The 23,716-nt window shown below is 54.4% G+C and overlaps 5 protein-coding genes across 8 annotated transcripts; 1 reads left to right on the plus strand and 4 right to left on the minus strand.

The window, feature by feature from the left end:
* The first annotated feature begins 285 nt into the window (after positions 1-285).
* LOC115247911 (zinc finger and SCAN domain-containing protein 2-like) lies at positions 286-3,265 on the plus strand. The gene is made up of 4 exons (XM_029830922.1): positions 286-711; positions 1,590-1,669; positions 1,737-1,818; positions 2,000-3,265. The coding sequence occupies exons 1-4, from the start codon at positions 423-425 to the stop codon at positions 2,812-2,814; spliced, it is 1,266 nt and encodes a 421-aa protein (XP_029686782.1). The 5' UTR covers positions 286-422; the 3' UTR covers positions 2,815-3,265.
* A 927-nt stretch (positions 3,266-4,192) lies between these two features.
* Positions 4,193-7,208, minus strand: LOC101063761 (transmembrane protein 71-like). Its single transcript, XM_029830950.1, has 11 exons — positions 7,077-7,208; positions 6,479-6,538; positions 6,083-6,137; positions 5,918-5,960; positions 5,559-5,768; positions 5,224-5,480; positions 4,941-5,123; positions 4,801-4,867; positions 4,662-4,723; positions 4,467-4,516; positions 4,193-4,393 (listed from the first exon to the last, which is right to left on the minus strand). Exons 3-11 carry the CDS (start codon positions 6,105-6,107, stop codon positions 4,370-4,372), a joined length of 921 nt encoding a protein of 306 aa, XP_029686810.1. The 5' UTR covers positions 6,108-6,137; positions 6,479-6,538; positions 7,077-7,208; the 3' UTR covers positions 4,193-4,369.
* Positions 7,209-7,306: 98 nt separating this feature from the next.
* LOC101068784 (intraflagellar transport protein 57 homolog) lies at positions 7,307-12,121 on the minus strand. Of its 4 annotated transcripts, none has more exons than XM_029830931.1 (12): positions 11,956-12,121; positions 11,664-11,912; positions 11,381-11,555; positions 11,146-11,264; positions 10,599-10,689; positions 9,498-9,554; positions 9,285-9,407; positions 9,145-9,216; positions 8,467-8,598; positions 8,329-8,391; positions 8,104-8,170; positions 7,307-7,916 (listed from the first exon to the last, which is right to left on the minus strand). In XM_029830931.1, the coding sequence occupies exons 2-12, from the start codon at positions 11,819-11,821 to the stop codon at positions 7,759-7,761; spliced, it is 1,215 nt and encodes a 404-aa protein (XP_029686791.1). In that variant the 5' UTR covers positions 11,822-11,912; positions 11,956-12,121; the 3' UTR covers positions 7,307-7,758. The 4 variants fall into 4 exon arrangements, with proteins under 4 accessions (XP_029686791.1, XP_029686792.1, XP_029686793.1 ...); XM_029830932.1 differs by having other exon boundaries at positions 11,664-11,904; positions 11,955-12,121; XM_029830933.1 differs by having other exon boundaries at positions 9,145-9,213; positions 11,664-12,121.
* An 829-nt stretch (positions 12,122-12,950) lies between these two features.
* Positions 12,951-15,559, minus strand: LOC101069009 (caveolae-associated protein 4a-like). Its single transcript, XM_003976443.3, has 2 exons — positions 15,073-15,559; positions 12,951-14,314 (listed from the first exon to the last, which is right to left on the minus strand). Exons 1-2 carry the CDS (start codon positions 15,478-15,480, stop codon positions 13,784-13,786), a joined length of 939 nt encoding a protein of 312 aa, XP_003976492.1. The 5' UTR covers positions 15,481-15,559; the 3' UTR covers positions 12,951-13,783.
* A 1,690-nt stretch (positions 15,560-17,249) lies between these two features.
* LOC115247924 (tomoregulin-1-like) lies at positions 17,250-22,057 on the minus strand (the record flags this gene model as incomplete). The annotated part of the gene is given in 10 exon segments (XM_029830966.1): positions 17,250-18,246; positions 18,534-18,695; positions 18,781-18,904; positions 18,999-19,052; positions 19,817-19,965; positions 20,047-20,143; positions 20,274-20,303; positions 20,935-21,064; positions 21,928-21,940; positions 21,942-22,057. Coding segments are annotated over 10 exon segments (960 nt in total), but the record flags the coding sequence as incomplete, so codon positions are not given.
* Positions 22,058-23,716: the final 1,659 nt, after the last annotated feature.

Here is a 23,716-nt window from a genome sequence, read left to right on the forward strand (position 1 = left end):
AGTGGTCGATTCGGTTATTGACGCCTCGTAGACCTATTAGAGATCGATAAATAATCGTCTCTGTGGAAATGTGTCAGAATAAAAAAATCTACGTATTTATTTGCGTTTCCACAAGAAAACAAACCTGCACATCATCGGTTCGCTATTCAAGGAGGCTAAATAATACCAATAAATACGTACAGATTTATTGATTTATTTTTATTCTGTTCACGTGCATCCGCAGATTCTCATTTTCACACGCAGAAATAAAAAAAAAATTAAAGATTTTCCGCGCATGCGCCCTCCCCCAGACGTTGGGGTTCGCATCGCTTCCGGGTTTCGGGGCTGTTTACATTTCGCGGAGGCTCCACGTTCCGGTGAAGCGAGCGCGAGATCATTTGGACCCAACGAACGTCTCCGGGTGTCCCGACGCAGCGGCCCAGATGTCCCCGGCCGCCGCCTTCCACGCGCAGCTCGCCTCCATCATGGAGGTTCTGGCCAACACGGCCGTGGCGGAGATCTGCGAGCTCGTGGACAGCGGCTACTCGGAGCTGCAGCTCGAGATCGCCCGCAGCCGCCGCGAGAACGAGCAGCTGCGGAGGAAGCTGCGGCTCATGGAGCTGCGGGCGGCGCGCGCCAGCGCCCTGCGGGCCCTGGCCGGCGGCGGCGGCGCTCGGGCTCCGGTTCCCGGTCACCATGGCGACCATGCGAGGAGAGCCAGAGCCCAGCGAGGTAACATCCGGGTCACTTTGGTGTGTGTCGAGATAAAATGCACACAAACAAACGCACACACGCTCACAAACACACACACATATATTTGACCTAGTGTGTCTGTGTGATGACGTGTTTCGGACGGGTTGGGGGACGGGGACGGGACCCTGGGACGGGGACAGGACCCTGGGTGGGAGACAGGGACGGGGGACAGGACCCTGGGTGGGAGACAGGACCCTGGGTGGGAGACAGGACCCTGGGACGGGGGACAGGACCCTGGGATGGGGACGGGACCCTGGGTGGGAGACAGGGACGGGGGACAGGACCCTGGGTGGGAGACAGGACCCTGGGTGGGAGACAGGACCCTGGGACGGGGGACAGGACCCTGGGATGGGGACGGGACCCTGGGTGGGAGACAGGGACGGGGGACAGGACCCTGGGTGGGAGACAGGACCCTGGGTGGGAGACAGGACCCTGGGATGGGGACGGGACCCTGGGTGGGAGACGGGACCCTGGGACGGGGGACAGGACCCTGGGACGGGGACAGGACCCTGGGTGGGAGACCGGGGACGGGACCCTGGGTGGGAGACAGGACCCTGGGACGGGGACAGGACCCTGGGACGGGGGACAGGACCCTGGGACGGGGACAGGACCCTGGGTGGGAGACAGGACCCTGGGACACCGGAGGCTGACCAGTCAGTTCTTTTGGTTCTGCACCAACTGACCCGACCAGCTGGTGCCCCCATCAGTTCCCAGTACCAGCTGGGAGCTGATGGGTCCCAGTTGATCGTCCTCCTGGATCCACCCGAGACTTTGTCCCCCCCACTGGCCTCGTTGCCCAGAATGCATTTCAGTGTAAACAACAACAGCAGGTCCCTGATGACATCATTGCTCCCCAGGTGAAGCCGCGGCGGCGTCCTCGGCTGCTGCTCAGGAGCGGGGCTCCTCGGGGCCCCCGGGGGCCTCTGGACCCGTCAGGGTAAGAAGATGGAGGAGGTTGGTGTCACGGTCGCCGCTCGGGTTCAACGTGATTCTGTCTCTCGTAGGCCACGCCCACCGCCGAGGCCGTGGCGCCGACCATCAAAACAGAGGACGGCGGCGCATCTTGGTCCCCGTCGGAGCTAAATCGTAAGTATCGTTTACGTCGGGAACCTTCGCAACCCGAACGAGCGAATGACGTTACGGTTTGGGGTGATTAGCTTGTAGCATCGCCGGGCTAGGCTAACGTTGTCGGACATCTTCTCGTCTTTACAGTTTGATCATTAAAAATCAAATATTGGCTTCACACTTCTGCTTTTTTAACCTCTAGAGGAGTTTTGTTCTGTCGTTGCCGAGGAGACGGAGGCCCCGCCCACGTCCATCAAACAGGAAGTGTCAGAGGAGAGTGATGGTTCGAGATGCGCTTCCTGGATGTGTGACATCACTTCCTCCTGCTGGTCAATCCAACAAACCCCGAACACGGATTCTGTCACTACCCAGAATCCTTTGAGGGAGGAACCAGGCCACTCGTTAGCGCTGAACGCCACTGTGGGCGTGTCCTCTGATTCTGGGGGCGGCGGCTTGTCTTTGAAGGAGGCGGTAGCAGAGCGGCAGCAGGGGGCGCCGTTACCCCCAGACCGGCCACAGCTTCCTGCGAGGAAGGCAGCAGCCGACAGGCCCAACGCGTCCCACAGGCGGGAGCGCGGGAGGCACCAGGACGGCGCCGGCAGGGGTTCTGGTCCCGGTCGGGGGGCGGGTTCTTCCAGAGCGTTCGTGTGCAACTGCTGCGGTAAAACTCTGGCCTCCTTGAAGAACCTCAACACCCACATGAGGGTGCACACGGGCGAGAAGCCGTTCGTCTGCGCGCTGTGTGGGAAGCGCTTCTCCGACCCCAGCAACCTGAAGCGCCACCAGAGCGTCCACACGGGCGAGAAGCGCTACGGCTGCGTCCACTGTGGCAAACGCTTCGCCCAGTCGGGCTCCCTCAAGGTCCACATGAGCGTCCACACCGACTGTAAACAGTTCAGGTGTTCCTCCTGCGGCAAGACCTTCATCTCTGGCAGCCACCTGCGCCGCCACGCCGCCATGCACGCCGCCGTGCACGCCACGGAGCGAGAGCGTCCGCCGCCCTTCAGCGACCACTGAGGCTCATCGGGGAGGACCAAGATTCTGGCCCAGATGAGGATTAAGACCAGCGCACCGTCGTTAAGGGACGTTCTCCCCTGAAGCTCCCTCACCTGGATTCACAGGTGATTCTCACACCAGACTGATCAGAGTAATCAGAACCTTTATTGGGACCAGGACATATTTATAAACAGGAGTAGAACCTGCCTCCAGGACCAGAGGAACCAGAACCACAAAGTAAAGTGTCATCTGTAGGACGTCCAGCAGGGGGCGGAAGTGAGGAGCCGTTTAATGTGTAAAACTCGTGAATAAAGACGTAAATAAAGACGTAAATAAAGTCTTCATGAATGTCAGAGTGACGTGAGACGTGTGAAGAACGTTGAAGGGTTCTCTTTAATGGTTCATTATTGATAACTGATCAATACAAACTGATCCTCTAATAAACACTGATCAATAAACACTGATCAATAAACACTGATCCAAATGTCTGTGGCTTCATCAGGTTAAAATATCAAAAGCAATAAAAAAAGAGGTTTATCACATAAATAGCTGATTAGTACAATAGTCTCCGCCCACAATCAAAGGACACGCCCATTCCAGCGAAGACACGCCCCCTTCGTCATAATTTGTCAAAAGTGCTTTTTTAAGTTTTGCCAAAAGAGTTAAAAAAAACTGCTGCCTATCAAAAATACAGGTGACTTCTAGAGGAGGGCGGAGCCTCCCACAGCCTCATGACACCTGTGTGTGTCTCTGGTGTGTGTGTGTCTGTGGTGTGTGTGTGATGGGTGTGTGTGTCTGTGGTGTGTGGGTCTGGTGTGTGTGTCTGTGGTGTGTGTGTCTCTGGTGTGTGTGTGTGTGTGTGTGTGTCTGGTGTGTGTGTCTGTGGTGTGTGTCTGTCTGTGGTGTGTGTGTGTCTGTGGTGTGTGTGTGATGGGTGTGTGTGTGTCTCTGGTGTGTGTGTCTGTGGTGTGTGGGTCTGGTGTGTGTGTCTGTGGTGTGTGTGTCTCTGGTGTGTGTCTGTGGTGTGTGTGTCTGTGGTGTGTGTCTGTGATGGGTGTGTGTCTGGTGTGTGTGTCTGTGGTGTGTGTGTCTCTGGTGTGTGTCTGTGGTGTGTGTGTCTCTGGTGTGTGTGTCTGTGGTGTGTGTGTCTCTGGTGTGTGTCTGTGGTGTGTGTCTGTGGTGTGTGTGTCTGTGGTGTGTGTCTGTGGTGTGTGTGTCTCTGGTGTGTGTCTGTGATGGGTGTGTGTCTGGTGTGTGTGTGTCTGTGGTGTGTGTGTCTCTGGTGTGTGTCTGTGATGGGTGTGTGTCTGGTGTGTGTGTCTGTGGTGTGTGTGTCTCTGGTGTGTGTCTGTGGTGTGTGTGTCTCTGGTGTGTGTCTGTGGTGTGTGTGTCTCTGGTGTGTGTCTGTGATGGGTGTGTCTCTGGTGTGTGTGTCTGGTGTGTGTGTCTCTGGTGTGTGTGTCTGTGGTGTGTGTGTCTGTGGTGTGTGTGCAGCGGCGCTCCTGTGCCAGCTGAAGGTGGCGAGGGTGCGTTCCAGTCCTCCACCACCGGGGGGCGCTGCAGCCTCCGTCGGCCGTCACTCGTTCCGTGAGCTGATGTCCTGAGGCAGTGGGAAAGTCAGCGTTTGTACGTGTGTGTCGGACTGAAGCGGCCGGTTGTGTGTCGTGTCTCACCTCCGTCTTGGCCCGCCTCCACCTGCCCGCTGGCCCCGACTTGGTCAGACCTGTTGAGCGTGGACAGAGAGACGCTACGCAGGTGATCCTCAGAACTTTCTGAGTTTAGCATCCACGTTAGCTTATGCTAATCAACGTTAGCTAGCGTAGAAGATGAGGCTCCTCCCTCCGACGCCGCTGTGACACGTTACTTACACGCAAAGGTGGTGATCAGCCCAGACGCCCCCGCAGCCACAGCGGCGCTCCACAGGAGACACCTGCACAGGTACAGACGGTCAGTCCTGCAGGTCACCTGACCACCGCCACCTTTCCACTGCGCTTCAGTGACATTTACCCAGAGTTCACAGCAGCGACGATGAAGATGACGAAGATCGAAAGGAGGACGGTTGTCATGGTTACACCTGAAACACAACATGAAGAACGCCAACATGTTAAGCGTCTGCGTGAGCCCATGAACAGGAAGTGGCCGCTCACCTGTGTGCTCAGGTGAGACCCTGCTGCACGAGCCGCCTGTGTACAGGTGTGAGGGGGGCGGGACTTCAGTGAGACCGGCGAGCGTCTGCTTGGATTGACAGATCTCTGCACCAATCTCCTCCTGGATCAGGACCGTTGGAGGCGGGGTCATCTTGCCCGGAGGGGGCGGAGCCTCAGTGTGGTCTACAGGAGACACGCCCGCAGGCTTCTTATGGTCACTCTAGCGTTAGCATTAGCATTAGCATCAGTGGCTTCCTTCAGGACATGTCAGAACGTTACTGACCGTACGTGAACCCGTGACCTTTGTCCAGATCAGCGCTGTCCAACTCTGACCAGGTGGACTTGTCCAACTCTGACCAGGTGGACTTGTCCAACTGGTCGCTCTCTGGTCCGGTCCTGTCCCAGAGGTGGTTCTGGTCCCCTTCTGCAGTAAAAACCCCTCTGAAGACCTTCTCATCCAGCCACGACTGACAACCTTCTGTCACGTCACTCAGCAGGCGAGCCAGGGCGCCGGTCGGGCGCCGCCGCCGCCGGAAAACCCTGAGAGCAGAACCGCCTTCGTGAACCCGTGGAACACGTGCACGTGTGCGCGCGTGTGTGTGAGGCAGCCGCTCTCACCTGACCAGCCTCTCCTTGTAGGACACGCTGGTTTTACAGGGCGTTAGCGACACGTTGCCGTCATGGTCCCAGGAGAAGCTGTCCTCGGTGACGCTGTAGTAGCCGTTGGTCAGGAGGCGCGGGGAGCGGCGGCAGGAGCACAGCTGGCTGCCGTCCGCCGAGGGATGGCAGATGTAGGAGGAGTCAGGAGACAGCAGAGACACGTCCAGGCTGAGGGACACGGACAGGACGCTAGCCTCCAGCACACCAGAGCATCCTCACGCCTGTTTCTATGTGTGCTAGCATGCTAACAGCTAAAACTACACTGCTCTCGTCACCGGTGAAACGAGAAGGTTCCACCAACAGAAGGTTCCTCTCACCTCTGACAGGCTTCACTCCTCAGACGACGTCTGATGGGAGAACCTGAAGAGGAGAAGAAGAGGTTAAAGAAAGAGCCGCTAACGTGTCGCTGCTATCGGCCCGTTTGTCCAACACCAAGAGACAGAGGGACGTCTCCGAGACGCTTCAGCAGCAAGACGACGTACTTGTGACAGCTCCTGAGAAGAACATGTTCCTCCTGCACAGACGACCTCTGGAGATCTGTGGGTCACCATGGAAACACACACACACGCACACACACACACGCACACACACACACACACACACACACACACACAGATCACACCTCAGAGCACGCTGGAGGATCAGAGGGGACTATTTTTAGCAGAGCATTAATAGCAGGACTATGTGGAGGATGTGTGTGTGTGCGTGTGTGTGCGTGCGTGTGTGTGTGTGTGTGTGTGTGTTATTAATAGCCTCTGAAGGATCAGAGCTCAATTTAAACATTGCAACACATCCCGTGCTTTGACAGGAGTGAGACGGTTCCCAGTCACTCCTGATCAGACCAGTCTGAGCTGGAACAGAGAACAGCAGGACGCTACCGTTGAGCCTGTTTCCGTGGCGACGGCGTCCTTCTTTACTCTCTGCGTTTGTTTCCCATCCTGCACAAAAGAGTTTCTCTGGTCAGTCCAGCAGGGAACGCTGGGAACAAACGAGGAAACCAGCTTCTACCCCCCCCCCCCTCGGGGAGCCTCTTCCCAGCATGCCTTGCCGCAGCTGATGATGTTGGAGGAAATGACGTCATCGCCAGCAGCATCAGCACCACATTGTTTATGCGTCTAAAACCAGAACTCTCTAAATAATGATGTTAAATTGAGCAATACTGACTCCATCAATGTTGACTGCTTCGTTTGATTCATATATTATATACTTAAATGTTTAAAAACTCGAACTAGATCTTAGTTTGTAAACGTCGCTATCGCTACTGTTATTCTCCAATATATTCAGGATAAACTTCAAATCCTCCCAGAAAACGCATTAAAACATGTAAATTAAGCTTTAAAAAGTGGCGGAATAAGAACCAACACTCACGTTTAGTTTTTCTATTATTTCACCAACTTTCACTGTTCCAAAACGTCACTTGATTCTAATATTTTTAAACTTTGTCTAAACGTGAAATTCCATAAAAAGGGAGCTGACCTGTTTCCAGAAGAACTGGAATGATCCTGGACTCTTTCTTGGATTTCTTTTTCTGGGTTTGAATCCAAACAGGTTCTGTTCGGAACCCCGCAGCAGTGACCGGAAACCTCGCCCACTCAGCGGAAATGGCGTCAAAATAAACTATCAGTCCACCACTTCCGCTCCTGGACTTCACCATAAAAGTCTCTAAAGGTCGTTTTTAGCTATTTGATCAGTTCTGTAGGATACTGTTGTAAAAACAAACCATTTAAATATCAGATATTAAACATACATTTAGGACTTTTACTTCATCTGGACCAGTTTGTCCACTATCATAAAAACAGCTGTAGCTTTTATTTTGATAAAAAAAAAGGACATCTTCCTGTATGTTGCTGCATGTTTGAATGAAAACAGTTGTTCAACAGTTCCTGTAGAAAAGATGGTTTGGAAGGAGGGGGCGGAGCATCAGCCATCAGGTGACCAGCAGGAGGGGGCGGAGCATCGGCCATCAGGTGACCAGCAGGAGGGGGCGGAGCATCAGCCATCAAGTGACCAGCAGGAAGGGGCGGAGCATCGGCCATCAGGTGACTCCACCTGTGGGTCGGTGTCAGTCCGTCCTCTGGCCCACCCACTAGATTCAGCCCCGTGGTCCACTGATGGCTATGGTTCTGATCAACCCTCAGCAGAACCCTCAGCAGAACCCTCAGGTGATGTTGGTGGCCAGCATGTCCCGGGTCATGTTGGACTTCTCCTTTAGCCTGGAGAGCAGCAGCGCGTGCTGGACCACCCCAGTCCTTACGTCCATCTGGACTACTTCCTGTTTCAGCCTGGTCAGACTGCGCCGGATCCTCACCACTGGGGCTGCACACACACACACACACACACACAGTTAAACTTTGTTTGATATAGAAAAACCATTAACAAACCATTATGACCATCAAAGTTCTCAGGAGGAAGGACTCCTGCTCTGTTGCCCCCCCCCACACACACACACACACTCACCCCCCCCACACACACACTCACCCCCCCCACACACACACACACTCACCTCCATCCGACATGCTGGAGTCTCTGTCCTTGATCTCCTGCTCGATCTTCTTCACCTCGTCACTGATCTGAAAGAGACCAAACTCAGGACTCAGATGTTGCTTCATGTTTCAGAGCATCTTCAACCTCAGCAGATGTGGACAGATGTTGCAGCTGGAGCCGGGACATCTGTCCACATCTGTCCACCTCTGTCCACCTCTGCTGAGGTGGGGATCCCTTCACTCACCTCCCTCAGCTCCAGCCTCTTCTCCATCACTCGTGCGTTGGTCTGCTGGTAGCGCTCTTGCTCCTGCAGGAGGACAACGTCCAGGTGTGTGAGCAGGTGGGGCCAGATGTTGGCCAGATGTTGGGGGGGGGTCTTTACCTGCTGGAGTCTGGCCCGAACGCTGCGGTACTCCTGGATCAGAGGCTCCAGCTGCTTGCTGATGTACTTCTCTCTGCTGCTCACCTTCTCCACAGCTTTACTGAGGTCCTGCTGCAGCCGGGTCAGGAAGCTCTGGGCCACACACACACACACACACAGATGGATGTGAACACCCCCAGACACACCCCCCAGACACACCCCCCAGACACACACCCCAGACACACCCCTGGACCCCCCCCAGACACACACCCCAGACACACCCCTGGACCCCCCCCAGACACCCCCCCCAGACACACACCCTGGACCCCCCCCAGACACACCCCTGGACCCCCCCAGACACACCCCTGGACCCCCCCAGACACACACCCCCAGACCCCCCCCCCCAGACACACCCCCTGGACCCCCCCAGACACACACCCCTGGACCCCCCCCAGACACACACCCCAGACACACACCCCCAGACACACACCCCTGGACCCCCCCCAGACACACCCCCAGACACACACCCCCTGGACCCCCCCAGACACCCCCCCAGACACCCCCCCAGACACACCCCTGGACCCCCCCAGACACACCCCCAGACACCCCCCCTGGACCCCCCCAGACACACACCCCCCTGGACCCCCCCAGACACACCCCTGGACCCCCCCCAGACCCCCCCTGGACCCCCCAGCAGACCTTGGAGTCCTCTGTCAGGGAGCTGATTGCCTGGTTGTGCTGGTGCATCTGCTCCAGGTGGCTCCTCCACTGCTGCAGAGCAACACACATTCTCATTTTCTCGTCATTCAGGTGTTCCTGAACGTGGACTGAGGCTGGACCTTGTTGTGGGTCCTGGTGGAGACCCTGAGCTGCGTCAGGACTCGTTCCACCTCCAGGTTCCATTCAGCTGCATCTCCTGCTGACTCTGGAGCATCGTCTGCTCTGAGGGCACCTTCAGGTTCCTGTCAGGCCAGAGCAGAGCTTCAGTCTGCTGCCTGGTCCTGGCGCCAGGTTCTCCCTCCACGTGCACATTCAGCAGCAGCTCTACTCACGCTGGTTTGGAGCTTCAGAGTGTCCAGGTCCAGCACGTCCTCGTCATCATCGGCCTCCTGCAGACACCAAACACAGCACGTCACCAGTCACGTCTGACGTCATGCTAATGTATGACAACACTGAGCTAACGGGCGCGGCACACCACGTCATGCTAACAGCAGCAGTTCTGCAGCTAAAAGTGCTGCTGGACGGCATCACACACTTCCTGTTGTTTTACACACTTCCTGTTGCTGTACACACACTTCCTGTTGCTGTACACACACTTCCTGTTGCTGTACACACACTTCCTGTTGCTCTACACACACTTCCAATTGTTCTCCACACTTCCTGTTGCTCTACACACACTTCCTGTTGCTCTACACACACTTCCAATTGTTCTCCACACTTCCTGTTGCTCTACACACACTTCCTGTTGCCCTACACACACTTCCTGTTGCTCTACACACACTTCCTGTTGTTCTACACACTTCCTGTTGCTCTACACACACTTCCTGTTGCTGTACACACACTTCCTGTTGCTCTACACACACTTCCAATTGTTCTCCACACTTCCTGTTGCTCTACACACACTTCCTGTTGCTCTACACACACTTCCAATTGTTCTCCACACTTCCTGTTGCTCTACACACACTTCCTGTTGCCCTACACACACTTCCTGTTGCTCTACACACACTTCCTGTTGTTCTACACACTTCCTGTTGCTCTACACACACTTCCTGTTGCTGTACACACACTTCCTGTTGCTCTACACACACTTCCTGTTGCTCTACACACACTTCCTGTTGTTCTACACACACTTCCTGTTGTTCTACACACTTCCTGTTGCTCTACACACACTTCCTGTTGCTGTACACACACTTCCTGTTGCTCTACACACACTTCCTGTTGCTCTACACACACTTCCTGTTGCCCTACACACACTTCCTCTTGTTCTACACACTTCCGGTTGCTCTACACACACTTCCTCTTGTTCTACCCACACTTCCTGTCGCTCTACACACACTTCCTGTTGCTCTACACACACTTCCTGTTGCTCTACACACACTTCCTGTTGCTCTACACACAAACCACAACAGCATCAGTTAGAGTCGGGAACCTACGATCGCCTCCTCCTCGGCTCGGCTGAGTGTGAGCTCGGCATCGTCCTCCACGATGGACTCTTCTTCTGTGGTTTCTGTGGGATATTTTGGTCTAGAGGAAGAAAGACAAAACAGGAAGTCACCACTGAAGAAAGATAAAGAAGAAGATGTCTGAACCTTCGGGACGCTGGTGCCACTTTACAAAAACCAGAAGATGTGAGCTGCTCAGGCCCGTTGCCACGGTAACCTGTGGGTGCTAGACAGAGGTGTAAAGCTCCACCAACACATCTGACCTCAGATCTGAACCTGCACAACTTCACACCATACGTAGATTCCTTTGATGTTTTTGTTAATACCTTCAAAATGATTTAGAACGTAAACGTTAAGTGACTGATGGTTCCAGGCCGCAGCAGCACCATCTACCGGTACCAGCACACTTCCTGTTTATGGGCCAGGGAACCCATGTGGTGCACAGGTACAAGAAACATTTGGGAACATTTGCAGCTTCTCCTCGTTTCCAACAACTCCCACGTGCAGGTGCACGTGCACGTGCACGCAGGGACGGTACCTCCTGAAGGAGAAGCCCGTCCGCTTCAGGGCCTCCTCAGCCAGGCGGTCCAACACAAAGCAGACATGTTCCCCAGAACCGGACTTCAGTTTGGAGGGGGGGAAATCCACTTTAACACCCTGAGAGAGCAGAGAGGTCACGTCAGGTGTGTGTGTGTGTGTGTGTGTGTGTGTGTGTGTGTGTGTGTGTGTGTGTGTGTGTGTGTTCAGCAGATCTGAAGCTTCGCGTCACTTACAAACGCCCGAAGTTCTGCCAGGATGTTGGACACGGTGGTGGTGGGTTCGTCGTACTCCAGAGGTTCAGGGAACGGCCGCCCCGCCGTGTTGATGAGCCAGGCAGCCGTGATGGTGAACAAGTAGAACTGTTCTCCTGGGTTGGACCCGATGTGAGGACTGGACACAAAGTAATGTCTGGAGCAGGAACACAGAGGTCAGAACATCAGGAACCAACATCTGGAGATCATGGTGCTGTGCTGGCTGCTGAGGAACCCACGGTGCTGCCATCAGGCTCTGTCCTACCTCGACAGACTCTTCGCGCTGTTGTGCTTCGCCAGAACCTGCTCCTCATAATCCAGCAGCTTCAGCTTTTCCAGCAACCCTTCCATCACAGCGAAGCCGCCGTAAGCCGCCCCGGGGCCGCGGTCCTCGCCATCGGCTCGTCTTCCATCTTCCGCCATCGTCGAACCTCCAACAGCTTCCACAACACAACGAACCTGCGGCTTGTTGCGCTTTTGTTGTCAAGCAACGACAGCTAACGCTAGCAGCTAACGCTAACAGGCTGCTAGCGTTAGCTGCTAGCGTTGATTGCTAAAGTAATCAGGATGAGGGCCGGACGCGATATTTACACTTCAAAAAACGTAAAATTATTAATTATTATTGTCACCAAGCGAAACTTCCATTTTCTTGCTCGACAATCTGGTAGCGCTGGTAGCGCTGTTAGCTCTGGGGTCCACGCACTTCCGCTCATCGACGCGAGTGTTTCCGGTCTTTCAGATTAAAAGTCGACGTTCCTCGGACTTGAGATTGGGAATTTACTTTCACAGAAAGAACAAAGAAAAAGCTTTTATCCTCCCGATTAAACCCGTGTTCTGTAGTAAATGAACACATTTATCATCATCACATGCGCTACAGACCATCATCGTTCACCGTTTCATCACCGTTTGCCATTTTTGTCCAGCTTTCGTTCTTTTTGGTAACATTTCCTTGGACTTGAATATCGGTGACAGCTTTGCTGAGGTGTCCCCCACCCTCATTAGCTTCCAGTGCTACACGATAATGTCATTATTGTTGTCAACTCCAGACTTTAATCCAAGGAATATGCGAGCGAGCCTCTCTGACCTCTAGACATTAGCAGAATTTAGCGCCTGCGTGAAAGGAAGCCACCGGAGCTCCAACGGTCTCTTCAATCAGCGAGTTTCTAAACATGGAGGTGAAACCAGAGATTAATCTGATGGATCGTATGTTCCGTTATTCCTCTCCAGGGATTTGCATTCAGTTATGGGATGCTGACATGTTCACACGGGGGCGGTTGTGCTGAGTCATCATTCATTACTGCTGAGTCAGCACTGTCTCAACAGCAGCAACAGGTCTAAGTTTGCTCTCCAGCTACGGTCGTCATGGCGACCAGGCAGCGTGGCGCCGCTGACGGGCCTCAGCGCGGCACCTGTCCTAGTTTGGTGAAGGATCCACAAAGCGGCTAAAATTAGAGGGAACAGCTGACGGACGTGAGGAGCACGTCCACGTTTACTCCAAACTGGTCCAGACCACAAAATCCTGCAAAGTCCGAGAGAAAATGAAGCACAGACGAGAGTTTTAAACATCATTTATGAATTATAAATACATAAACAGTCCAGGTTGTTGTGTCTTCATCCAGTTCACAGGTGAAAATAACGCTTGTAAAATAACGACCGAGTGAAAGAAGATGTGATATAAAGTGATAGAAACAAAGCAGGAAGTGAACATTTCAAAATAAGACACGCGCGTCTGCAGGAAAGAGCACTTCTGAGATGATCCTGGTCACATTTGTGACATCAGAACGTTCCCAGAACTTTAAAACACTGAAAACCACCACAAAAGTCAGCAGGCTAAAAGGCGCCGAAGCTTCGGACCCACAACTTCCTGTTCCTGTCTGTCAGTCCGTCGGAGGACAGCACAGCTCGCGAGGGTTGATGGGTTGTACAGTTGCAGCCCGGCCTCGGCCAGGCTCCCCCACCAGGCTCACAGGGTCCTGCTCACGCTCCCTCCCAACTCTCGTTACCATGGAAACGCCCACCTTCGTTTTCCTTCCCAAACTTTAACATTTGTGCAAATAATCTTCAGACTCTCAAATCTCACCTGAATAAATCATCAAAACAGGAAGAGTCTCCTCAAACGTGTCCCCCAATTCTTTAATTTAACACCAGTAATCTGCTCGTTAGTAAGGGGGATATTTTTGTCGGAATCTTGCTTTAAATGCAAATTAAAGGTTGAAGAGCATCAACCCTTTTCCACGATGAAAACATTTTAGGTAAAATACTTAATCGTCATTACTCACAGGTAATTTTCTATCGACCAATCAAAATCTTTCGTCAGGGTCAACCAATCACAGACTGACTTCCTGAATCCCGAGGCTCCGCCCCTTCCCGTCTGATCCACCAATCCTACTCTCCTATCCGAGTGGCGGCGACCTCCTCGACAGGGCCCTCCCTCTTGGTTTCCGCGGCGACCTCGGTGTAGGTGACCCCTGGGGAGGCCGCGGGCTCCTGGACCTCGGCGCCCTCCTGACCCTCCGCCACCGCTCGCTCCTTCTTCAGCTTGATGCGGAAGGTGTCTTTGCTCGGCGCCCTCTTGGCGATGTTCTCCTTCAGCCGCTCGCCAGCCTGGTGCATCTTGTCCCGCCTCTCGGGGGGCATCACTTTCTCCCCCAGGTTGTGGAACTTGGTGCCCAGGTTGTCTTTGGTCTTGGTCATGTTCTCCTTGGAGAACGCGGCCTTTAGGCTCTCCGTACCCTTGGCCATGGATCTCTTGATGCGAGTGGTCCGTGACGGGTCGGCCTCCTCCACGCTCAGGTACTCCTCATCGGAGGAGAGGTCAGCGGGGACGTCGTAGGAGTCAGGCTCCATCTCCAGCCCCTCCAGGCTGACTCCTTTAGGACACTTGGTGACAGCCACGGAGGGGACCTCCTTCTCACCCTGCAGTCACAGAACACAATAAACCATCTGCTCAAAGACCAGAACCAAACATCTTAGGAGCCAAAGTTCACCATTCAAACCAGAGACAGAGGAGTGGGACCATGGACCATCTGGTCCGAACGAGGAGCAGCAGAAGCTCCATTGATTGTGGAGATGGTGCAAACACAGGGAAGCTCCAGCAGCTTCCTGCTGAAACCACAGCTGAAGGTCCATATTAGGAGAAGAGGGGAGGTCCGAGAATAACCAGCAGCTGGGGGCCCTGAAACCGGACCGGGACCCCAAAGGGTGGGTGGGTGAGTATGTGTGTGTGTGTGTGTGTGTGTGCGTGTGTGTGTGTGCGTGTGTGTGTGTGTGTGTGTGTGTGTGTGTGCGTGTGTGTGTGTGTGTGTGTTGCCTCCTGATTTCTGTTCAGTATCTCAACTCCTGTCTCAGCTTCACACCTGTGGAACCTCCACCACCAGTCGGACCAACAGGTGATCCACTTCCTGTTGTGTGTTTACCATTAATTCCCGACCCGGGTTGACCCACTCTGGGGAACCTTCCTCCCTGGGTGGAGGCTCCGATGACGCCCAGTCCTCCCAGGCCTATTTTGCCCCTACCAGAGGACTCAGTGGTTCTGCTGTGTCCACCTGTCTTGGGGGGTAGTTCTGGGTGCAGGAAGTGTGGGCGGAGCCCTCCTGATGTGTCCCAGATGTTGCTCTGTGTTTGTGAGTGGTGGTGGAGCACCGGGTGGTTCTCAGGGCTGAGAAGGTTCCTACCTGGTAAATGACAACCCGGAACTTGTTGCGGGTCAGCAGCTCGTCCTGAGTGGACTCCACCTTCTTCACGCGGACGTTCTGCTTCTCCACGCGCGTGCGGACGTCCTTGACGTTGGCGCTGACCTTGCGGGTCTTCTGCAGGAGCTTCTCCACGGTGCTGCTGGTGTCGCCGTGGTCCTTGGCCAGCTTCAGGACGTCGCCCTGGACGCTCCTGATGTTGTTCTCCAGCTCCAGCTGCCGCTCCTCCATGCGCTGCTGGCTGGACTGCACGTTGTCGATGATGCCGGCGACGCGCTCCAGCAGCGACAGGATGGTGAGGGCGCTGATGGGGTTCCCCGCCTCGTCCTCCACCCCGACGATCTCCAGCGGCTCCTGGACACCTGCTTTTTGGAACTTGTGCTGATCCATGGTGGCTCCTAAAGAGGGAAGATGTTCTGTGTGGTTCGGGGACTGAGGAGGTCAGATGAGCCGGGCTCAGGTCTGGGACAGGACCGGGGGGCAGACTCCGCCCACTCCCGTTTTAGAAGGGGGGGGGTCAACACACGAGGCCTAAAATACAGCGTAAGGAGACACTCTGACATTTGGGCGAGGACGGAAAGCCCCATCCAGGACTCTGCCGCCCGCGTTATTCCGATCCTTCCCGATGATCTCCGCTGGGGGAATGTGGAGCACGTCTTTGCACCAGCATTCCCAGTTTGATGGTGTCTGGGAGGACGCGGGTCCTGGTGCGAGCAGCTGCGGGACCCGTTGGTCAGCAGCAGATCAGACCAGTTGTCCCGTCAGATTACGGAACCCTCGGGTGGGATCAACGACGCCGATGTGGAGCTCTTTATAGCGTCTGACGCAGTGGGGATTTATTTGGAGCAGCTCTCCCGGGTCAGCTGGAGACCTTTGATCTGGTTCCACCTCCAGACCTGAACCCAGAAGATCACCTGGTGCCTTCACATGACTGAACACAAGATTTGCACTCTAGTGAGGCCCGCTGAGGCCAACAGCTGCGACACACACTCAGACACGTCACCGCCTATATTTGCTGTAGGCCACGCCCCCTACAGACACGTGACCTTTGCTCTGCATCTGAAACGTTCTGATAATCGGTCAGAAACGCTCCCGTTAGCATCAGGCTACCTCGTTCTTTGATGGCTGCTGCGGATCCTAAACATTAGATAAATCTGAGGTTGACAGGAAGTGACAGACGAGGACTCGTTTCAACCATTTATGGACATAAAAAAGTCTTTTTATTTTGGCAGACAGGAACCGCAGCCTCCCAAAGACCACATGCAGGATATTAGCCAACACATTTTACACATTTAGCAAACTTGCAGCTGTGATGGACAAATTAAAACGACGACTGCTAACGCTACAGAGACGCCGTCCATCGCAGGAAATGACAGAAGAGAGGATCGATGCTAACCTCCGCCGCGGGTCACGAAGCATCAACTGCGATGTTCACAATTATCAGCTGGGACAAAGGAAGCTAATAGGAGGCTAAATGCCCAAATTAGCATCATGAACCCTTAAATGAGGTTTGTCAGGTCTTTGATGTAGAATACAAATAATAAGTACGAGATGATGTTAGCTGCCAGGTAAACAAACAGGTTATTAATCATGTTCTAATATCCAAGAGGGACAATAATCATGAAGAAATTATAAGTGACGACAACACCGAGTGCTAATTTGGATCATTTGCTCCTCCTGATCCGCAAAACAAGCCTCGCTAGCTCTGATGGAGCTACGGCTAACTCCCGGAACTCTGCTAAGAGCTAATGTTAGCAAACTGCAACAGTCGCAGCATCAAGATGTGCAGCGGTTACCCAGGAAACTGCGGGATTGACACGAGTTGATGACCGTGGGCGTGGCCACGTTGGAGTGATGATGTCATCTGGAGCCGTGTGGGACTGGGCGGAGCTTCAGTGTGACATAACAAACATCAAACCTGGCAGATATAAAGATCAGCAGATCACATTTTTCCTTTGAGTTGTTCTTTTCCATCACTTCCTGTCAGGCAGCAGCATGCTAGCAATGCTGTCAGCAGCCAGCGGGGGCGATAAAGAGCTGCCTTTGGTTAACCTCCACGGACACGGCCGCCACCGCTGCCCTCCAACCGCCACCGATACCAGTGTTCAGAGAAACAAAGCATAAGTAGCCACGCCTCTTTTTGCTCTCATCCAGCTAACATTCATCCCCCTATACTCGGCTTTAATAGCGTGCTAACGTTAGCTTTGGTCCGTCAGCATCAGCTTTGGAAAAACACACAAATAAAGACAAACTACAGACCGTCTCAACTCCAAGTCTGTCCACGTAGGACCTAAATGCATCACCTCCTTTGATGTTTTTAATGCTAATGCTTTAGCATTTAAAAGTGATGGCTGTTGATGCTTGATAAACTAATGTTTTATCACAAAAACAATCCCAATAAATAATTTATCTTGATGACGGAGTTTTACATTCCTAGAGTCTAAATTCAGTTCTAAAACTTTCGTCTATCGTCTGAACCCATAAAACCAAAATAAATTTGCTTTTGTCTCTTTCTTCATCATCTTTTCTGAGCTTCAAATCAGCGTTTTAAAAAGTTGAAACTACAACACGAGACAGCGTTTTCACAACCCATGCAGATATACGTTAACCAGAAAAACAACGTCCGAAAGAAAAAAGACCTACAGACAATGTTTCACAATAAGAGCACATGAATGAATGAATTATGAAGGAATGAAAACATGAACTGATCATGGAAACTCTGGCGTGGAAATAAGTGTAAGAATAAACACAAATTCATTTTAGGATTCAGGATTTAACAATTTTTAACCGTCACTGCATTAAAGTGAGTGCATGTGCTCTTATTGTGAAATGCTAACAAGACGACGCTATTATCTTGTTGAAACAGCAACGTGGACACCTTAGCGCTGGCGCTCAGCAGCGGCTGGTTGCCATGACGCCAGCGCTAAAAGCACATTCTAAAGTCAGGAACGGTCAGGAAAAAGGCCCCTGACGTTAGCGCGCTCCTTAACGTTGATGTTTAAAGATTAACACGACACATTTATCGTTAAAAAATGTCATGGTGTAAAAATTTATCAAAAAGCCCGAAACGGCTAAACCATCCTGGAGTTTGTGTCCGAGGAAAAGTGTCCGAGGTTTTGTTTGTGTCGGCGCCCCCTGGTGTTCTTCGGACACTTCCTGGAGAGACAAAAACGTCAGACACACGTTTGAGCGTCCAGGCGCTAACGAGACCAAGCTCAATGCTAACGAGGCCAGGCTCAATGCTAACGAGGCCAGGCTCAATGCTAACGAGACCAGGCTCAATGCTAACGAGACCAGGCTCAATGCTAACGAGGCCAGGCTCAATGCTAACGAGACCAGGCTCAATGCTAACGAGACCAAGCTCAATGCTAACGAGGCCAGGCTCAATGCTAACGAGACCAGGCTCAATGCTAACGAGGCCAGGCTCAATTAACGGCTCCCACCTTGTGATGCACATCACCACGGCGACGATGATGGCGATCTGCACGGCGCCGATGATGGCGGCGATGAGGATATAGTGGAGCTTCTGTCCACTGGGGACCACGTAGAGGATGTTGAACTCCTGAGGCTCGTTACACTGAACACCTTTGTACCCTGCATCACACCTGCGTCACACACACAGACAGCATGCGTTCAGGCAAAGTTAGCCCTGTGTTAGCGAGACTAGCGTCAGCGCAGGCAGCCACGCACCTGCAGGTGGCCACGCCTTGTCTGACCTCACACTCCCCATGGACACAGAAGCTAGCATGGCTGTCCGAGCAGGGGAGGGGCATCCCGGCGTAGAAGCCGTCACTGTGGTCCAGGCCTGTCGTATCTGATGGTGAACACAAGACCAGGTCATCTCACCCGCGATCACATGTTAGCATGTTAGTAGCATCATCGTCATCAGGGTGGAGCTGCTTCCTCACCGAAGGAGCCTTTGAAGGTGCTGCTGTCATCTTTCCCCAGTTTGTCTTTATCAGCTGTGGAGGAACAAGGAGTCAGCAGCCACCCTGGAGGGGGCGGGGCTTCTGCTCTGGCTGCAGGATCAGGAAGGGGCGGGGCTTCTGCTCTGGCTACAGGATCAGGAAGGGGCGGGGCTTCTGCTCTGGCTACAGGATCAGGAAGGGGCGGGGCTTCTGCTCTGGCTACAGGATCAGGAAGGGGCAGGGCTTCTATCTGGCTGCAGGATCAGGAAGGGGCGGGGCTTCTGCTCTGGCTACAGGATCAGGAAGGGGCGGGGCTTCTGCTCTGGATACAGGATCCGGAAGGGGCAGGGCTTCTATCTGGCTGCAGGATCAGGAAGGGGCGGGGCTTCTGCTCTGGCTACAGGATCAGGAAGGGGAGGGGCTTCTGCTCTGGCTACAGGATCAGGAAGGGGCGGGGCTTCTGCTCTGGATACAGGATCCGGAAGGGGCAGGGCTTCTATCTGGCTGCAGGATCAGGAAGGGGCGGGGCTTCTGCTCTGGCTACAGGATCAGGAAGGGGAGGGGCTTCTGCTCTGGCTACAGGATCCGGAAGGGGCAGGGCTTCTATCTGGCTGCAGGATCAGGAAGGGGCGGGGCTTCTGCTCTGGCTACAGGATCAGGAAGGGGCGGGGCTTCTGCTCTGGATACAGGATCCGGAAGGGGCGGGACTTCTGCTCTGGCTACAGTATCTGAAAGAGGCGGGGCTTCTGCTCTGGCTACAGGATCAAGAAGGGGGCGGGGTTAGAGGATCACGCCATCGTGCTTATGATGCTTCTCACCTGTACACCTGCCCAGGTGTTTGACGTCGATCTGCTCTTGTTTCATGCAGGATGCTTCTCGGACCAGACACGGGTTGTTGTAGGAGTTCCCGTCAGTGGCACAAACGGGGTTTTCGTTGTGGCCGCTGCAGTCGATGTTACATATACACCTGTAATCAGGCAGCAGCAGGTGTGAGCGTCCTGGCACAGGTGAACCTGATGACTGCTAGCATGTAGCAGCATTTGCTCACCAGACGTCTTCAGAGTCCTCGTCACACTCCGCTCCGTATTTACAGGTGCTGCACTTGGTGAACTTCTTCCCCACGTCAGGAGCAGAACCCTCGTCATCTGTGAGCACAGGTAAAGAAAACCTGTCAAGAAATGGCCGATGTGCTTTTATTTTGGTGACCGCTGGTCTTCCTCTGACCCCCGGCGGCTTCACTGAGGCGTCAGCACTGGTCAGACGCTCTAAACTCACCGTCACCATCTCCAGAGCCTGATCCTGGATCTGTGAAGACACAAGAACAACGCTTTTATTTGACCTGGGACAGGAGCCCACCTGCTGCGCCTTGACCCGCCCCCTGGTCTACCCTCCTGTCTGTCTGACTCCACCCTCTGGACGACCCTCCTGTCTTTCTGGCCACGCCCCCTGGACTGCCCTCTTGACGGTCTGACTCCACCCCCTGGACTACCCTCCTGTCTTTTGGACACGCCCCCCTGGACTGCCCTCTTGACAGTCTGACTCCACCCCCTGGACTACCCTCCTGTCTGTCTGACTCCACCCCCTGGACTACCATCCTGTCTGTCTGGCCAAACCCCCTGGACTGTCCTCCTGACGCTCTGACTCCACCCCCTGGACTACTATCCTGTCTGTCTGACCCCGCCCCCTGGACTGTCCTCTTGACGGTCTGACTCCACCCCCTGGACTGCCCTCCTGCCTGTCTGACCCCGCCCACCTGACTGCTTGGCCCTGTCCTCCTGCCTGTCTGACCCCGCCCACCTGACTGCTTGTCCCTGTCCTCCTGCCTGTCTGACCCTGCCCACCTGACTGCTTGACCCTTTCCTCCTGCCTTTCTGACCCCGCCCACCTGACTGCTTGACCCCGCCCACCTGGGAGGAGTTAGTGCTGTGACACCCACCCACAGAGCAGGGCCCCTCAGACACCCTGGAGATGAGCCGCTGCTGCTTGCAGGCTGCCTGCTGCCTGTAGCACTCGTTCTGGTAGGTGTCCCCGTTGGAGCCGCACACGGGGACGTAGTGTTTGTGACACTGTGGACAGAGACACAGGTGTTCTGGGACCAGTTCACGTCCTGCGGTTCCAAATGTTCTTTCACAAACCAAAGGTCAAAATAACTCGGCCTGGCCACAAGAGGGCGCCAAAACACAGAAGTGGAACCAATATCACAAACTGATGACCGGACTGGACCGGACCGGACTGGACCGGACTGGACAGGAATGGACCGGACCGGACTGGACCGGACCGGACTGGACCAGACTCGACCAGGCTGGACCGGACTGGACCAGACTGGACCGGCCAGACTGGACCGGATTGGACTGGACCAGCCAGATTGGACCGGATTGGACTGGACCAGACTGGACTGGACCAGACCGGACTGGACCAGACTGGACCGGCCAGACTGGACCGGATTGGACTGGACCAGCCAGATTGGACCGGATTGGACTGGACCAGACTGGACTGGACCAGACCGGACTGGGCCAGACTGGACCAGACTCGACCAGGCTGGACCAGACTGGACCGGACTGGACCAGACTGGACCAGACTCGACCAGGCTGGACCAGACTGGACCGGACTAGACCGGACTGGACCGGACTGGACCAGACTCGACCAGGCTGGACCAGACTGGACCAGGCTGGACCAGACTGGACCGGACTGGACCAGACTGGACCAGACTCGACCAGGCTGGACCAGGCTGGACCGGGCTGGGCCGGACTGTCCTTTAACTGGTCTGGACCAGACTGGACCGGACTGGACCAGACTGGGCCAGACTGGACCAGACTCGACCAGGCTGGACCAGACTGGACCGGACTGGACCGGGCTGGGCCGGGCTGTCCTTTATGGTCTGGACCTGACATCCTAACCATGCCAACCATCATGTGACCACGGTTCCTACCTGAAACTGACACACATCTGAGCTGAGCGCCGTCGTCTCTGCAGACGCCGCCGAAGCGGCAGGTGGAGTCGTCACAGACCCTCAGGTCGCTCTTCCTCTCTGGGTGATCTGCACCAGACACAGACGTGCATCAGACAGGTGGTGGCCAGCAGGTGACACAGGTGAACGGCTCCTCAAAAATACAGTTTGATAAACTGGTGAGAAGATGGAGGTGAACTGGTGCCTAAACTGAGTCAGTGCTGCCACCACTGGTCGCCCCTGGTACTGCAGCTCATGATGCTCCTCATGATGCTCCTCTCAGCTCCTCATGATGCTCCTCTCAGCTCCTCATGATGCTCCTCATGATGCTCCTCTCAGCTCCTCATGATGCTCCTCTCAGCTCCTCATGTTGCTCCTCTCAGCTCCTCATGATGCTCCTCTCAGCTCCTCATGATGCTCCTCATGATGCTCCTCTCAGCTCCTCATGATGCTCCTCTCAGCTCCTCATGATGCTCCTCTCAGCTCCTCATGATGCTCCTCTCAGCTCTTCATGATGCTCCTCATGATGCTCCTCTCAGCTCCTCATGATGCTCCTCTCAGCTCATGATGCTCCTCATGATGCTCCTCTCAGCTCCTCATGATGCTCCTCTCATGATGCTCCTCATGATGCTCCTCTCAGCTCCTCATGATGCTCCTCTCAGCTCCTCATGATGCTCCTCTCAGCTCTTCATGATGCTCCTCATGATGCTCCTCTCAGCTCCTCATGATGCTCCTCTCAGCTCCTCATGATGCTCCTGATGCTCCTCATGATGCTCCTCTCAGCTCCTCATGATGCTCCTCTCAGCTCCTCATGATGCTCCTCATGATGCTCCTCTCAGCTCCTCATGATGCTCCTCTCAGCTCCTCATGATGCTCCTCTCAGCTCCTCATGATGCTCCTCTCAGCTCCTCATGATGCTCCTCTCAGCTCCTCATGATGCTCCTCTCAGCTCTTCATGATGCTCCTCATGATGCTCCTCTCAGCTCCTCATGATGCTCCTCTCAGCTCATGATGCTCCTCATGATGCTCCTCATGATGCTCCTCTCAGCTCCTCATGATGCTCCTCATGATGCTCCTCATGATGCTCCTCTCAGCTCCTCATGATGCTCCTCTCAGCTCCTCATGATGCTCCTCATGATGCTCCTCTCAGCTCCTCATGATGCTCCTCTCAGCTCTTCATGATGCTCCTCATGATGCTCCTCTCAGCTCCTCATGATGCTCCTCTCAGCTCCTCATGATGCTCCTCTCAGCTCCTCATGATGCTCCTCTCATGATGCTCCTCATGATGCTCCTCTCAGCTCCTCATGATGCTCCTCTCAGCTCCTCATGATGCTCCTCTCAGCTCTTCATGATGCTCCTCATGATGCTCCTCTCAGCTCCTCATGATGCTCCTCTCAGCTCCTCGATGCTCCTCATGATGCTCCTCTCAGCTCCTCATGATGCTCCTCTCAGCTCCTCATGATGCTCCTCATGATGCTCCTCTCAGCTCCTCATGATGCTCCTCTCAGCTCCTCATGATGCTCCTCTCATGATGCTCCTCATGATGCTCCTCTCAGCTCCTCATGAGCTCCTCTCAGCTCCTCATGATGCTCCTCTCAGCTCTTCATGATGCTCCTCATGATGCTCCTCTCAGCTCCTCATGATGCTCCTCTGATGCTCCTCATGAGCCCTCGCTCCGCTCATGCTCCTCTCGCTCCCAGATGCTCCTCATGATGCTCCTCTCATCTCCTCATGATGCTCCTCTCAGCTCCTCATGATGCTCCTCTCAGCT

The sequence above is a fragment of the Takifugu rubripes genome, chromosome 22 (genome assembly GCF_901000725.2).
Source record: "Takifugu rubripes chromosome 22, fTakRub1.2, whole genome shotgun sequence".
Classification (NCBI taxonomy): Eukaryota; Metazoa; Chordata; class Actinopteri; order Tetraodontiformes; family Tetraodontidae; genus Takifugu; species Takifugu rubripes.